This window comes from Drosophila subpulchrella, chromosome 3L (genome assembly GCF_014743375.2).
Source record: "Drosophila subpulchrella strain 33 F10 #4 breed RU33 chromosome 3L, RU_Dsub_v1.1 Primary Assembly, whole genome shotgun sequence".
In the NCBI taxonomy this organism is placed as follows: Eukaryota; Metazoa; Arthropoda; class Insecta; order Diptera; family Drosophilidae; genus Drosophila; species Drosophila subpulchrella.
The window spans coordinates 3,965,214-3,982,276 of NC_050612.1; the positions used below are offsets into that span (position 1 = coordinate 3,965,214).

A 17,063-nucleotide genomic window follows, 5' to 3' on the forward strand; every position below is an offset into this window, starting at 1 on the left:
CCCCCACTGTATAAACTTGCATGGGTGTGTCACTCTTGACTTGTGTCGCGTCGCCTCCTCGGGTCGCTTGTTGACACTCATTGAGACAAAAGTGCTTAACTGCCTGCACTTTTCCGACGGCTGCAAGAGCAGCGGGCTAAGGAAACTACGAGTTCTCTTTCGCTTTTACCACTTGCTTTTAAGTTTTCCCACACACACAGGCACACCGACCACGTACAGATAAAGCTTTTATTTTCTGCTTAATTTGTTTGTAGGCTTTTGTGTTGCGCAGACAATGGCCGCCCCACTCCCGGCGAAAATGTGTTGCATAACTGAAGGCGTTCGCGAAAATGTCAAGCACCTCGCCTGGCATTACGACACGTACAGCGAAGAAGGTTAAGCACGCCTGACACGCCGTGAGTTATGGCGAAAGGCGGAGGGAGGGGGAGGGGTCAGAGCCAGAAAGAAATGGCCTGAAAAGTGTGTGTTTTGCCCCTTGGCTGCCACTTTGAAATGTTAATGAGCCGCAAGCAAATGTCAGTTATCTATAGCCTACTTTCGGTCGGCATCCGGCACAAACTTTTCGCTGCATTTCCTTTCTCCCTCTCCCATCCCCCTGCGCTCCTCTAACACAGAAGGAGCCCTTATAATTTCGGTGTAATTTCCAGCGAATCAAATGGCAAAGGGCAAAGAAGCGGCGCGGGGTCGACCCACTTTTGCAGCAACTTCCACTGGCAACTTGCATTGGGAAATGTGTCAAATAAAGCGTTAAATTAGATTTCAGTTTCGCCGCTTTTTCCACCATTCATTTGCCCCAAAACTTTTGACTACTGGGCTGCGTCGGAGCAAATAAATCTTCAGAACTTGCAATTTTCAGAAACTGTCACTTGACGTTTATTACGTTCCCGCTTGACAAAGAGCCAGAAGTTATGCCAGGCTCGCAATTGAGTGGGCGCTTTAAGGCTTAAAGACTTTCTTTTCCTTTTTTCCGGGCGGGTTTCGAAAGGGGTGGCGCCGCTTACCCACACGGCAGGGAAAAGCCGCAAAGTATGCGAGCGCTGAGACATGGTCTAATAGGATTAGCGGGGCAGGGAAAAGGGGCCCTAAGTAGGAGAGTTTCGGGCTGAGGGCGCAAAAAATGAACTCAAATCGGCTGGCTTGCGGTTTTGGGGCCGTCTGCTGAACTTTGCATGCCACAAAATCAATTAAGCAGCGTCGCGTCGTCGTTTTCTGGGGGGAAAAACTATCACAAGCTGTCAGAGCTAGTTTTTTGGCTGGATGTGGATGCCTCCTAAGCAAACCGGGTCACTGCTGAAATTTGATTACCCCGCCGCAATGTATGCTGCAGTTGGGGCAGGATCTACCGCCCCCCGAGGGCTCGAATCAAAGTTTGATCCTCGCCAGCAGCGGAAAAGCTGTCTAAGTCTAAGTCTGAGGTTAACTAGCTCACAGAATTGAAACTAAAGTAAACAAAGCGTCGACTCTTGTTTTTCCTCGCCGGCTCCTTCTTCTTTTGCTTTTGGCCCGTTAAAATATTCGCATCGCGTGCCTTTGGCTTTTTACCTTTATGTCGTGTTTAGCATTAGCGTGGCTCCTTGCGCCCGCCTCCTCCTTGGCCATATCCCGACGCCTGGATCTGTATCCGTCGACACATGAAACGTGACTAAGCTGACAATTGTGTCGAAGTAAATCCCAGTTTTGTGAGCCCGACTAAATAAATCTCCCAGGCGAGCGCAAAACTTTGACAAACAAAGATTGTGGATGCGCAGGGCTTTGCAAATGACGCACAATGGGCCATGTGTGTGTGTTCTAGAGAGGAGGGGGTTTCCTACATGACAGGCGACATAAATAGTTGGGCAGGCTCCGGCTCCGGATCCAGCTTTAGCCTCAGTTCGGGCGGGACTCGAATTTAATAAACTGTACACATTCACCTATGCAAAGGAATTACTTGACCGGACCGGTGGCACAAGGCACAAGGCACAAGGAATTCCCCACTAAACTTTGACAACTTTGTGCCGGAGTGTGTGTGCGTCCGCTCTATTTATATGTCAAGCGCAGGCGGTGCAAACACACAGATACGCACAGAGATACAAAGCTGTGTTGGTGCAAATATAAACAGAGACTGTACACGCATACAGATGGCCCGCATTATGCTACTCCCCCAGGAGGTCGGGGGTCAGAGGTTCAGGGGCGGGGACAGGTCAAACTGGGCCTGTAACTGGATGCAATACACAGACACGCTATAAACAAAGCGCCCAATTGTCAGTTTAGACGCCTTTTGTTTGCTCCCCCTTGCATCTGCCCTCCTGTCTGTGGCTGCTGCTTATCAACAAAATGGCAGCAGCAGCATCCCTGCAACCCTGCATCCCTAGGATTCCCAGCTTCCCAGCTCCCCAATCACAACAAAAAAATTGCGTATACGCAGCGTGGCACACATGTGCACTTGCATTTATTCAATGCCGCATTGTGTGCCCTGCTTGTTTTCACCTGTCATCATCGCTGTCTCTCTGGATTATTGTTATTATTGATGGTGCTGGGGGTTTTGCCGCAATGTAATGAGCTAGAAAACAGAACGCTCCATCGATTAAGCGATTGTCATCACCTTTTCCGGGCCCGACTGCGTTGCAATTTCCCGCTTGGCATCTTTATCTTTCGCTTCCCACTCACTTAACTCGGGCAGACGGAACACGGGACAATTGCAGAACGAAACTGTAGTTAAGAAGCGCTGAGAGCGGCTGTCAGTTGGCGCCGCCCACCTGGGGACTCGGCGGGGACTCGGCAGGGAAGTAAGGTGCTACTAGCGACCCAGCTCAGGTCGCCTCATTTTCATTACTCCAGCACGCCGGCTTCACCCTCTGCTGGCAGCAATTCATGCTTAACTGACATTTCAGCTGTCATACCAAAAGTGTTTTACATTTCTCTCTCGTCACGGGAGCCGGGAACCTGAGCTGGGGAAGAATTTCCTCCTGCGAAGGTGTTGGCATGCCCCCGCTGCCCATTGTTGGCATGCCACAAGCAGCTGGTGTCGCTTTTCGGTCCCCGCACCCCGCCAACCCGGCCCTTAATTTAATTAACATATTTCACCCGACGCGTGCTTGAATGTTTTCATCTGCTGGCCCGATAATGCGGTATCCCTAATTGAAGTTTCCCTGGACGCGAAGCATACGCCACGTCGCCGAATTCCCCTCAATTTAGCAGGGAACTTTGGAAATACTTTTTGCCATGCTCGCTGATTTTCCATTTCGGTTTGTGGCTGGCTTTTTTCTGCTGAGTGCATTATAAAAGCATTAAAATGCAAGCCAAAAAACCATAACCGAAAAAAGGGTCAGGGAAGAGGACAGATGGAGGAGGAGACAAAGCAAGCCCAGCAGGAGAATTCGCTTTGTCACACACTCACTGGGGGAGGCATTTGGCCTTGCAGCCTCCCACCTCCCAGCACCCACCTCCCACTCAGCACCGCCCTTGGTTATCACTAAAGCTCGCCTCGCTTTTTCATGCTCCGTCTGACGAAATGCCATTACACATTTTGCGTACCCTAAAAACAGGAGCAGCCTCTACAGCTACAGCTACAACTACAACTACGGCGCATTCGCATTCAAAATGACAACGGCAACAGAAGCGCCGGCAGAGGAACAACAACGGGAACAGCACAAACAAACAAACAGCAGAGGGGAAAAATAAACGCTGGGGGTTGTAGAAATGGAGATAAGCTGCTTATCAGCGCCATTCCCAGTAGTTGCCCGTTGTTCACTCGCCTGGCTGCCCCTTCCCGTCCTCCATCCTGGCCCATCCTGGCCCATCCTGGCCCATCCTGGCACATCCTGCCACATCTTCTCCTTCTTCTTGCCTCCGACTGCGCTTTAAGTGGTCGCTTGGCATTCGCATTGGCTCCCAGTTCATGGCAGCTCCTCTACGCCTGTCTGCATGTGGATATAAATGCGGATGGGGATGCGAATGGGGATGTGGATGTGGATGTGGATGGGGATGTGGATGAGGATGTGGATGTGGATGCGGATGCCAACTGGCAGGCAAACAGGCGACAGCAGCCACGACCAGTGCAGAATCCTCTCTGTTAGCCACTTTCCTTGGCCCCCAACGTGGCCATTGTCAGCGTTGTTGTCTTTTTTTTGCCATTTGGCTAAGCCCTTGACTTAGCCAGGCCAAAGAGAACGACCAGCAGATACCCAGCAAAGACATCCTAATCAGTGCGTTTAAAAATGTTAAAATATTTTGAGTTTACTATACGTTGTTAAGGTTGCGAATGTTTTTCAAATATCGATTTGAATATACAAATTTCACTAAAGATTTGAAATCATTCTAAAATATTAATTGCAGGTGTCCAGAAGTATGTTATAATTTATTTTAAGATCAGAAATAGAAAAATTTTATCAGAAAGACTCCCATCCTATTTTAGTGCATACTTTTAGGCAACTAAATTTACATTTATACCCGATTTCAAAACCATAGTTTCTTGTTTTGAAAAAATTAAGAGTAACTTGATGTTCACTAATATAAATGTTTAAATTTAACTCCAATGGACAAAACACAATCGAAAGTGCTAATATGCCCCCCCGATCCTTGCGAAAAGAATTGACATTTTTGCTCCGTTCTTGCTTAATATTAAACTAATGCATGCAGCACGCCACAATCCCCCCCCCCCCCCCCCCCACAGATCTTATGTGTATTTAAATGACGCCATCGCTTGTGCATGCAAATGGGGCTTGGTTAGCTACTTTAGCTTAACTTTTGCGCTTGATGACGATATAATTGGAGGGCAATGCAGCGTCGAGGAGCTCCAAGTTCTTGGCTAATGATAAGTTTCTAGAGCGGGGGATGGAGGCAAAAAAAACAGGAGCACGTCACTCATACGCACCGGCGGCCCGAACCCGGCCATTTTCAATTTCCATTTTCCGCGCTTCAACTATAAGCGCCTTAAATCCGAAATCTAATTACACGCAAGGCAAAGACAAAAGTCCGCAAATATTCTCCGCCCGATTTTAATCACAGCTGACCGACCGGCAGGGCAACTTTGCCGCTGCCAATTTTGAGTGAGAATTTTTGGGGCAACTTTCGGTGCTTTGGCTGCTTTTGCTGCTTTTGCTGCTGTGTTTAACCGCGTGAAATAATCTTTGCTGGCAGGCAGTCGGCGCCAAATCCTGCGGACCTCCTCCCCAAATTTCTGTTGTTGTTTCCGCCGCCATGGGTGTGGGGTAGGGGGCGCGTTTCATTATAACGATAATGCGCAGGCCCGCGGCAGTCCGGGCAGCAGGCAGACAAGTTGGTGTCATATTTTCCGCAGCTTAAATTTCCCACAGCCAGGCCAGTGGCCACTTGTGCGCCAGATTCTTCTGCTGGCCCCTGGTCCAGCTTAGCAAAAGGCAGGGGCGGAGGCAGAAAAGGAGCAGCAGGAAAAACGGGAATTGTCTCGGCCTAGCGCAATGCGATTACGGCCAAGGAGGCTCTAGGAGGAGCTCGCAGGACTAACCAACTAAGCCAGAGGCGGCTCACACACGCACACGGGTCCTTAGAGGGCGGATTAGGACGGGATAGTGTGGGGTTGGGAGGGGTACGATTTTCGCGCCCCACAAATCTCAACAAATTTGAAATTCTCTTCCTTGGCCGTTGGCGCTTCCGTTTGTTGCCGTTTTTTATTAGGCGTTTTGTCCGCTCTTCAGTCCTCTTTCGCTTTTGGCGTTTGAATTTGTCGAGCATCCTGTTTGCTCGGCACCCGCCCCACCGCCTCCCAATTCCAGCCCCGATCCCCTCCAGAAGGAGCCCTCGAAATGCTTTTTAAGCCTACAAATGAGCTTAAAATTTTCTGTGCGAGTGAATGCGAATGCTTTTGAAATTTATTACAGCGCAAGGAGTGAAGAGGATAAGGGAGGCACACTCACACTCGCAAGCACACACCGACACCCCTGGCGTGGCTATGTGTGGGTGTGGGTGGGGGTCGGTGTGGGTGAGTATCAAAGGCATTTCGGCACTCGATTTTCGTCCTTCTCATCGTCGCCTTCTCGTCGGCATTGAAATTTTTGAGCGCGGCAAATTGAATTTCATTTGAATGTTTTTCCCTTATTTTTATTTATATCTTGTTACTCGATTTGGAAATTGCCTTTTGCCTGGTAATTTTCAGTTTTTAGATTTCTGTATCTATTTCGACCCCCATAGAGCTTCAAGTGTTTGTTTGTTTAGCCATGCCCGAAAAGGACGGCCTGCAGAAGGAGACAAATTGAATTTTCTATGCTGTTGAATAATTTCATTTCGATTTTGTTCCTTTCGCCTGATTTTTGCCTGGCTTTCAATGCCAACTGATTGCAGCGCCCACCCGCCGTTCCGTCAGATCCATTTGCAGTTTAAAAATTCACGAAATACTTTTAGTGTCAAATGTGCAATGATTTCGCCATTCACACAGTGAATGCAAAACGACCGAGAGAGTGGAGTGTGATTTATCGCCGGTTATTTTCCCGGAAGCACCGGCCCGAAATGCAATTAGGCTAAAAATAAGTTCTCGATCTAAGCACTCCGCCGCCGTGCAAATATTTTGTGGCTCGCCCGACTAATGCTCCCCTATTTTTGCAACCTATTTTCAGGCTTCCTCCTGGAAGGAGTCACGCCAACGGCACCCCCGGATGTTCCGCCGCGTAATCCGACAATGAGTCGCATGCAAAATGGTCGTTTAACCGTTAACAATCCCAATGACGTTGACTTTGAGCCATCTTGTTTGGTGCGAACGCCATCGGGCAGCGTTTACATTCCTGGTGGAAATCTAAGTGAGTAAAGCCCGATAGATCGCTGTCCCCCGCCCCGTCTATCTACATACAAATCCCATTTGGAAAGTGTGCCGCTCGACCGCTCGTTTGCTGTCTAAAAGCCTCCGCAAAGCAATTTTTCCAGCCATATGCAAATCCAACCCGCAGCAAACCCATCCCCCCTTTTCGGGGCGACCATCAAAAAGCCACTTGACTCATTTAAATGTTTAGCGCTCGCATCGTGCACAAAAATTCCATTTGCCATATTGCTATAAAAATGCAAAATCAAAAAAAAGAAGGGAATCGAACGGCGGAAGGGAAAAGGCCGCAGCATTTTGCAAATTTTCAGCTCTTTTGTTTCCCATGCGCCATGCGCCTAAAATGCCCCATACATTTGCCATTTATTGTTTTTCCAACAATGTTCTTGGCCTTTTTTCCTTTCGGCCGGGCTCAGTTCAGTTCGGTTGGAGTTGGTTTTGTTTGTGTTTTCGCTCTATGCATATCCGCAAGCAGGCTTTGGGGATAAAAACATTCGAAAGTGGAGTGAAAATAGTTGGCAGCAGCGATGGAAATGGAAATGGCAACGGCAGTGGAATGGCTATGGCGGGCCAACAAACCGAAAAAAGCCAAACGACCGCAGGGGCCTAAACAGAAACCCGGAAAAAACTGACAAACAACTGCGGCGAATGGCTGTCGGAAGATATGATGTAACGCGGGGCGGGTATTTATGGGTCTATTAATTGAATGCAGCCTTATCGAAGGACTTTCATTAGAAGGCAGCCGATCCCTGATGCATTTCGCTGCATGCATTTGGGCGCTCGCCCTGAAATGTCAACAAAATGCGAGAAAGTAACGAAAGTCCTGCTGCCACGCCCACCGTCCTGCGCCGCCCACCTCGCACGTCCTTTGGACAGGCAGTCTGTGCGTATACATTTGTGTAGCACACTTTCGGGCTGCCTGTGTATTTGCCTTGCCGCCTTTGTTTTCCTTTTGCATTGTGCAAATACACACACACTGTTATCGTATGTATGCCAAGCTTTGTCTTGATTTTCCTGCGTGCCATATAATTTTCCCCACCTTCTGTGTGTGTGTGTGTGTGAGTGCTATCCCCATTTTTTATCCAAGACATTTGCTTCAGAGAGCGCAGCTGCGCAGTTGGCTTACTTTCGAAACTTTCCTGTCCCGGATTTAATGCTGAATTTTCGGCCTGAATTGGGAGCACTTTAAACTGCACTGATAGATTTTGCATACGACACTGCCTAAGTGTTCTTTCTGTCCGCCAATTTGCATTTTGCATATCGTTTATAGGCCGGCCCCGACCCCGCCCCCTCGCTAGCCCAAAGTGCAATTAAATGACTATTTATGAAATTCTATTTGCATTTATGCATAAATTGATAAACATTCTAACCTGCCAGCCGCAGAGGGGGATGCCCGGCAGGGGCCGTTGTCATCGTAACACAAATATTGATTAAATTCTATATCAAATTGAGATTCAGGTTGGCCCACACACACGCACACTCACTCACAGGGATCTGTATGAATAAACATACATGGCACACAATCACATGACATTTGGCAGCGGCCTCTTCATTCTGGCCCGCCCCAAAGCTGAGAATATTTTCATTTCAATTTTTCCACCAGTGCCAATTTTTATGGAAAATATTATTTGTTGACTTCTGGCGCCCGAAAAAGGAGGAGCGGCGCAGAGCCGAACTTGCAAATGAATGAATGAATCGGGCGCGGAACAGGGGCCTTCGGCCTGCGTATTTTCCGGGAAAACTTTGTCCGTAATACGCTCTCGAACCCGTGCATGTAGCTTAAAATTTCAGTGCCAGCTCCTGTGCGCGGGATGAAAAAATGCTTATGCACCATATGCAAATACATATAAAAATGGGCATTCTGCACGATTGGATACACACGCATCCCATCGGGAGCGGGACAAAAGTTTGGCCAGGAGTTAAAAACAACGAGTGTGTGTACATCGCGGCGGAAAAATTGCATAAATTGCCGCAGCGCGGGAAAAAGGAGCACTCAAGGGGGGATCCTCCAAAACAAAAGTGGACATATTGGAGGGAGGAGGACCCAAACTCTGCTGTGATTCCAGACCCGCCCAGCGGCAGCTGCTCCCGATTCCGTTCCCGATACTTTTGCCATCCTTAAAGCTTCGATAAAACGCTGGCCCCAGATCCACGTCCTGATTGGGCCGCACTTTACACCTTAAATTGTTAATAACCCGTGGGGGGACCTCCACAATCGCTGCCCTGCACTTGAAAAGGACGACTGAGCATTGGCCATGCAAATGTAAACGGCTTCCGCCGCCGTCTGCCGGTCCTTTAGCAACTTTCCAGCCCCACATCTCCAGTGTCTAGTGCGGTTTCCACCATCGCCTGCTACGTTTTTATTATAATAACAGGCCGTTGCGGCATTTTGATGCGGCAGTCTGTGCCTGCCACTTTCCCCTTCCTGTTGCCTTAATTTTTCATCGCTCTCGAGGTTAGTTTGCAGAAAAACTTTGCGCTGTCATTGACCGCTGCCATTCCACCGCCACTGCCACCTCCTCCCGAGGGCCAGTCGAGCTGCACTAGTTCAAGCGCCTAGACTAGGAAAGCCCACCACGCCCCCGGCGTCTGCAGGAAAGGTCCTGTCTCCGCCCGCCCCCGTGTCCTTCAGCCGGCTTTTTCTGGCCAGTCGAGAGTCGGGTCGTCGAGAGTCGGGAGTCCAAAGTCGGGAGTCTAGTTCACTGTCTATTGGCCGGTCGTTATTGCTTTCGACTGGTTCTGGTTCTGGTTTATCGCCGCTGCCAGCCATGGAAATACTCGTAAATTTGCCAGAATTTTTGCAAAACCTCAACTGACCTCCCGCCCGCAACTCTCTTCGGGGCTGGGTTGCGGGGATCCCCAGAAAGTGCTTTAAATTTGTATAAATATAAGGGTAGCATAGTGAGGGACCAAGAGATACGGATAGAGTCGGCGGAGAGCCGGCACGTTTTGGTTTTTGCTGCTGCTGCCACTGCTACTAAATTCATTCATAATGGGTTTTTGCCCCATTTCGGTGTGGCAGTTGCCCCGCCACTCCGCCCTGTATAGTGTATATAAATTTAACGTTTTTACGCAAACTGAAATTTATTATGGCGCAGCGTAGTAATTTATATTTTATGCCTGCTAAGTACGGAGCCCTTCCTTGGCACCCGTTGAATGGATATGTGGCACATCCTATATCCTGCACTTTTCACGCACAATTTTAATTTTATCTGCAGCGGAGGAGGGCAGGTGGCGGCACTGGAGGCGGAACCGCGCCCATACCCTCATTCACATCCATATCCATTCGATCTGCCGCTTTTTTGTGACGCAACAAATTGCCTTCGTGTTCCGCTTGGCACTTAACTTCCCAGACATGTATATATGGTATATATATCAGCATACATGCATTCGGCCGTGGCTCTATGGCCATATAGCCATGGCTTTGGCTTTGGTTTGACTTTGGCCATAGGTAAGAGCTGTGGCCATTTCGGTCCTCGTACGTGAATTTAAGTCCAGTTGTTGCTGTGGCTGTGGCTGTGGCTGTTGCTGCATTTATAGACCGGGCAATAACCATTTGGCAACTAGAAATTGGCATTTTATGCTCGCCTGTCTGGCCGTCCCCTGCCCCTCGGTGCCTGTGTGTGTATCCTTTGATTTTTGAATGCAGATTGTTGCGGGATTTATTGATATTGAGTGCGATTGAACCGAACGACCCAAGTGGGGCCAACCCAAAGCTCTGCTCCCTGGCCAAAATACCTAAAATTCCCAGCTACTCGGTTCGATGCTAAAAACGTTGGGTGAAAGCACCTGGAATATACTTCTGGGCGACTTAATTAGGCGCAGGGATAAGTTTTGCCAGTCTGGGCTGCTGAATTTCTTAAAGCATACTTTCAGGTGCGCATACGAAATTACTTGGCCCAGCCCCGATTTCCTTTGAATCCTTTCGTCTTGGCCCGCCTCCCCTCGAAAATATGCAGCGAAGTCATGCAGAACATTAACAAAACAATGTTGCCTCCTCCCCGGCTTCTCGGCATCCTCAGCATCCTCAGCTTCCTCAGCATCCTTCGCAGCTGTCCTTGCTGGTGGCATTTATATGCTGCATAATTATGAGGCATGTGCACGGCTGGGGTGTCTGCATAATTTATATGTTTTTAATGATTTCGCCCTTCGCAAACAATTTTTAATGATTTTCAGATGGCAACATTGCACATTGCACAGCTCCTGCCGTAAGATTTGCCGTTGTGGTGGCATCTATGTGTGTGATTAAAATTGCAATGCACACGGAGCGTATGTGGCGAGTGACTCGGCTTTTGTTGCTGCTTATCCCCCGTCCGTATAAATATGTTAATTAAAATAATGTTACCCGGCTGCACAAAACAAAAACGCCGAGCAAATGGCTTAGAATAGCTCGGCAGATGGAGTGGCTGGGCTCCCTGCAGGCTCGCTTTGTCGCCATTTTGCATTTACATGCCACGCTCAACGCCTTTCAATAGGCACACCCCCACATCCAGTTTCCTCACAAGGAGTGCGCACATTACTCGGCATTACGTATACGCAGTGGAGCGCCTGGCCAGCCGCACGGAATGTAAACAAGCGGCAGCAGCCTCGTCAGCTGTGGGGAGTGACTTTCGTTGTGGGAAATGCCGCCAGTGTCTGGGCAACGTCTTTTGTGCCTTTTCTGCTTATTCAAAATAAATTAAAAATGGAAGAGGAAGTGGTTTGCTGTGGGGGGAGTCGCTCGGGGAATGCAGCCAGCCATCGCATAATTATGAACTTGAAAATTCCTCAGGACGGGGGATAATGCATAATTATTCAAATAAAAGACGCTGCGTTTTCGCCGCCCACTCACTTTCTCCGCCAGCATCTTGAGACACGTCGAGTGGTTCAATCCTTTTGGGGACCGCTGTCCCCCATCCAATCCAAATTGAAATCCCAACAGCAGCAGGATTACTCCATATGAATTTTTAATTGGAGTATTTTTGGAATGCAAGTGAGAGTTGGCGGCAGAAAAGGAAAACTTTGATAAATTATATATACCCAAGACTATTCCAAATTCATATTTCATTCGACAGCTTTGCCAGGGAGGTTTGGGGTCTTAGGGCTTGGGTTTCGGGTCTTCCGCTGCAGCTCCACCCGGATGATAAGTCATTCAACTGTGTGAGGCGAAGGATCTTGTGACGTGCCTGGCATCTGGCTGCCTTTGCCGTACACTTGCCGTATTTGGCTGCAACGGTCTTGTTGTTGCCCGAGGTCATTGCAATTTTGTGCTGCGACACGAGAGTGTCTGCCACTCACACACCCACAGATCAAGTTGCCCCACATCCTGCTGCTGCTGCTGCTGCTCCTCTTTCTGGTGTATGAAAATTCATTTCAATTAGTGAAATGGTTTTGGGATTTGTACGGCAAACCAGCAGCGCGTTGAGCGGAGAGGGGAATGCACGTCACTTTAGTGGCATGCAACGAGCGAGTTGCAGCAGCAGGAGCAGCAGCGCTTGTTGCAACTTTATTTACCTTTACGTGGGACATAACTTGTAAATAGAGATACAAGCGCGAGGGTTGCATGTGTGTAATTTTGTGGCGTGGGATTTGCGGCAGGATTAAGAGGCATGCGAGAAACTTACGGCGAACTCCCCGCCCCAGTGTCTTGAGGAGGCCGTTGAACTGCGGGCCCGATTAAAGGGACTGTTGGGGTAGCAGGCTGGGCCAAAAGTATGCCAAGGCAACAGATATTTAAATTTTAATGCGGGAAACGAGAACAACTTTGTGTATTTGAAACTTTTTCCGTTCGCTTGTCGTTCCTGTGGCTGCTTTTTCTGCCCCGCAGCTTGTTTAGGCAACGCAACAAACTCGTTTTCCTATCCGGCCACATCTCTCCCTGGCCCTGCGCAGTTTTGCTTAAGTTGCTCCCCCGACGACACTTTTTTGACGCTGTTTTATCAGCGGACCGGCGGCAGTGGCAGCGGCAACAATATAACGAAATTTATGCAACTAACCAAATGTTTTTGTTTCTGCATTTTTATCGCCCTAAACGTTTGTTGAAAAACACGACAGCGACTCATGTGGGAATGGAGCGACTGCTGTTCCAGAGTTTTATTTTCCCAAGTTCCACAGGGAGCTGGCTGACTTCAATGAGAATTCGCCAGCCGGGGACAGAGTCCTCGGCGAGAGAAAGCAGCGTCTTCCAGATACCCTTATGGTAATAGCCTTGACTTCTGCCAGCTCTTTGACCCCCAAAAGTGGACCGCACACACTCGAGCCCGGCAGCTGTATCGGTCAGAGAAATCTTACTTTCTTGAGCGGGAACGGAAAAGTTTTCTGGGAGCCAGACAGAGGGCAACATATTGTCGCACTCTATAAATTATGCGCATAACCAGAGAAACCCGAGCCGGGAGCCAGGAACCAAGAGCCAGTAGCCAGGAGCAGCCACCCCCAAGGATCCTTCGGTTTGTGGGACTCGGTTCGGTTCGGTTTCTGTCTCGAAAGAAAGAGAAACCAACCAAGCATAACTATTACAATGGCAAAAAGTTTAACTAGTCATGTGAAGGCTCTCCATCTCCAACTCCATCTCCACCTCCACTTCCATTTCCGCCCTGTTGGGTGGGTTTAAATTTACTATTATTGCTTTACCTTCTACATGTGTAATGGGCCTAGCCTGGTGGCAGGAAACCACAGCATTTGTTCGGGGAGTTTTGCACTTGGAGTCGTTCACACAAGGTGAGCTGGGGATGGGCTGGCTGCTTGGCTTCCTTAGTTATGGGCCTTAAAACTTGTCACACTTGTCAGCAAAAAGTTTCCAACAGCCCGAAGATGAATCGGCCCGGAGAAAGGGGTAACCAAAGTTTGGGAGCTCGACTGATGGAGGGATGAGGCAGGCGGATGACGTAACTGTGGTTATTTGCTAACCCAATCAGCATCGCAATTCTGAGCCAGCTGGGATTATCAATGATGGCTTTGGCCAATTATCGAATATTGTCGCGCCGGAAGGCAGAGAGCACGTGATTGATAAATGAGATTTAGCTTTTGCGGGGCCTAATTGTATGCAACGTGTGCAGGCACAGATAGGGGAACAGGACCCTCCCGAAGACAAGGACGCCGAGGCACACTCAGATAATCACAAACGACATAATCACAGCAATTAGGTGCATTAGTTTATGGTCAAGCAGCAGACACACAGAAGGGACAGGCCAACTGACAGGCGGACAAGCGGACAGATGGCCAATTGCTTTGCCCGGTTACGTCAGTTAGTTGGTCAGTTAGTTTGTCAGCTGGCCAAGCCGGCCACGCCCCAATTAGTTTGGGCCCACTGGCGCCGCCGCCCGAATCTCTGCGCCTCAGATTTGCTTACAATTGACAGCTGAGTGACATTTTGGACTTAGGCCGGGCTTATATTTTTCCCCTGCAAGACGAGCATCGAGTTGACATTCATTATTCAAATGTCGCACCCGCATGGCAGACATTCCGTAATCCCAGCTTAGTCTTTCATCACACAAACTGATTAGGCACAAGAGAACCTGACAACTGATGACCACAATTGCCGTTTAATTAAAGCCCAGGCAGTCGACAAATCTGGGTGGGCTACAGTGAAGCCCATGCGAGGTGGCAGGAGCAGGGTTTCGAGCAAAGAAGCTGTCATAATCATTGCGTTGCCAGTTTGCCCTGGGAAGGGGTTGTTTTCCCAGCGGGGAAGGTGGTAAGTACAAAGGTAGGCCTTCTCTATTATTCAGACCGCCCTCATTAAACATTGAACCAAATGCTTTTATGGGGAATAAACAGAGGTCGTCTGGGGAGGATAAGTTCACCTTGGGCTGATCGGAAAACTCGAGTCCTTCGACTCCATCTAAATTACAGCACTTCGATTGATGTTCAGTCGCATGTGAATGGGAAATTCGGAGCTAGGTGGGGAATTTATGCATCTGACAAACCTGTTAGGCAGAGTTATTTGAATAATTAAAACAGTTCTGCTGTTCTTTTTAACCATAATTAAATAGCTTAAAATTGTAGTGCGTTTGGCAGTTTTGGTTTTGTTGGTCTAACATACTTTTGTAGCTGTTTTTTCTCGCTGCCGCTCCACTGCAATACATTAGCCAATTCCGTTCCTCCATAATTTATTTGAAATTTATTAGTTGGCTGATTGGTTTGTAATTAGCCGTCGGTGGGATTCGATTCATTTTTGTGGTCGGCCATCGAGAGTGCTGCAGGATCATTTAAAACCCATTTCGATTGGCCTAATCTTTGCCATCTCGGTGGGAGGCCTGTATCTAAGTGCATGCAATTTGTTTATTGGCGTTAAAGCCGTGCCCCAAACTCGGCAGCCGATTGCGTCTGACATTAATGCCTGCGACAACAACACCCCGCCTACTTTCGCACACATTTGTTAGCCAATAAACTTTTGACCTCATTTTGCCGGAGAAAAAGTAACACACACATAAACTAAATGCAGACGAGTGGGTGTGCGTGGGTGGGGCTGTGCAGAAGGGGAACCAACAAAATATTTGTGCTGCCAACCTGGGAGATTCCGCCTGGGCAGGTTTCGAATAAATAAAACACGACAAAAAAGAAGGCGGAAGTCCGGATCATAGAGAACGAGAGGAGCAAGCAAAATATTTGCACTCCCCGTGGCAGTCCAATGTTATTTCTGCTCTTGTTATTCTGTTGCTCTGGCTGTTGTTGTTGTTGGGTCGCCCACAGCAAGGATTATAAATTATAACAGCCTCACACGGTTATTTATGTCGAGTCGATGGGAAGGGTGTCAAACGGCCGGGGATATATCATCAATGCATGCGCTTAGTTGAGTGGAAATAGCTGCAAAATAAAAACTATGAGTCGGGCCCACTTTAAAGTGGAGCAGGGCGAGATGAAAGGGCCTTAAATCGCAGCCAGCCGCAGAATCCCAGCCCCACCCCCAGCTAAGCCAGAGATCTGCTTTGAAGCTTTTGATTTATTTGCTTGATGGCAAATCATTAATTTGTTTTCAGAGCCAAACCAAAAAGAAAGCGGGAACAGCTTAGCATGCTTTTCAGCTGCTGTCAGATTTCGGCCGACAAACAACCACCGCTCGAGCAAAAAGGCAGCCGAAAGAAGCAAATTTAAATAAAACGCAAACCAACAAAATAATCCGACACATGCGCTGCCAAATGATTACCCAAGTCCTCGCCCCAAAACCCCCACCTAATCCTATGTGCAATGTCTTTCCTTTCCCTCTGTGGGTTTCTGTGTGTTTGCGCCGAATATAAAACCGGGAAATCACTTCATTTTATTGCACCAACAGAGAAAGCCGAAAGCTGACACTTCCAGTCGCAAAAAGGGCCCATCATTAAACGAAATTGAAGGATCTTAAATCGATTTTTCCGTTTAAAGGATACAAAAATGCTGGGTTACTTTAGAGAGAGAGAGTGAACAAGTCGGGAAGTAATTTTTCTACGCTCGTGGGGGCGTCTTCGCGCCCTTGCGCTTCACGGCAGAACTCTCTTTGACCGTCCTTATGATTTGCTCCACCAGATCTGAATGGAGAGCCACCCGGGAGCTACCGTCAAAAAAGCGGTACTCGACCTCCTCCTTGAAGGTGACATTCGCCTTGCTATTCTCCTCGGAAGTGTCGGCGTTGATAAAGTTCTCGATGGACTCGGGCAGCCAGTGGGTATCCACGAAAACGTTGGATGACTTGGTCTCAAGGTCGTGCTTGCTCTGAACAACCGGTTCGCAGGGGCTCTTCAAATCCAGGAAAGGCTCAGGGATGTCCCTTCGCTTCCAGATTCCCTGCTTGTACTCCGGGCCGTACTTGGCCTTCATGCGCGCCTCCAGTTCGTCCAGTCTCGCCGGCGCCTTTCGGACCACTCGGTTCTGTGGGACAGTAGACCGACGTTAAAAGTTGGAGGTACAGGCACCTTCCTAAACTTACCACTCTCAGCACATATTTATACACCCCATAGCCGATGCCGGCCAGAAAGAGGGGAAAGCCCAGTAGCAGAGCCACGTTTAAACCGTTCAGCTCGGGATCGCTGACCACGTGGGTGACATTGACCGCTTCCACGGCGAAGGGGGGATAAAAGAATCGGATTACCTTGTAGGTGGCGTTGGCCACAATCTGCTGCGGAAAGGGCTTCCAAATGTCCACGAACTTCAACGACCAGTGGGCATCCTCCGGCGGCACAGTTATCTCCATACTCTCCGCTTTCAAAAGTACAAATGATTTTTAAAATATATATGATGTGTACAAAGGAATGTTACACCGAAACAGGCAACGTAGAATTTTTGAATCGTTCTGGTGCTGGCTCTACTTGTGACTGAGAATGCGACACTCTAGAAATGACTGATC

The 17,063-nt window shown here is 48.7% G+C and overlaps 2 protein-coding genes across 6 annotated transcripts in view; one reads left to right on the top strand and one right to left on the bottom strand.

Moving 5' to 3' along the window:
* The window catches only part of LOC119554509 (teneurin-m), a 113,605-nt gene that overhangs the window by 61,246 nt on the left and 35,296 nt on the right, over window positions 1–17,063 (top strand). For all 5 annotated transcript variants that reach the window (XM_037865447.1, XM_037865448.1, XM_037865449.1 and 2 more), the window contains exon 2: window positions 6,570–6,749. In XM_037865447.1, the coding sequence (XP_037721375.1) occupies window positions 6,570–6,749 (180 nt within the window). The remainder of the gene's footprint in view (window positions 1–6,569; window positions 6,750–17,063) is intronic.
* LOC119554510 lies at window positions 16,082–17,044 on the bottom strand. The gene is made up of 2 exons (XM_037865452.1): window positions 16,647–17,044; window positions 16,082–16,588 (listed from the first exon to the last, which is right to left on the bottom strand). The coding sequence occupies exons 1-2, from the start codon at window positions 16,908–16,910 to the stop codon at window positions 16,166–16,168; spliced, it is 687 nt and encodes a 228-aa protein (XP_037721380.1). The 5' UTR covers window positions 16,911–17,044; the 3' UTR covers window positions 16,082–16,165.

Excerpts from the sequence above, each read along its gene's own strand:
- LOC119554510 (XM_037865452.1), bottom strand. The coding sequence starts at position 16,910 with ATGGAGATAACTGTGCCGCCGGAGGATGCCCACTGGTCGTTGAAGTTC. Across the intron at positions 16,589-16,646 it reads ATAAATATGTGCTGAGAGTG|AACCGAGTGGTCCGAAAGGC; the intron begins GTAAGTTTAGGA and ends ACTGTCCCACAG.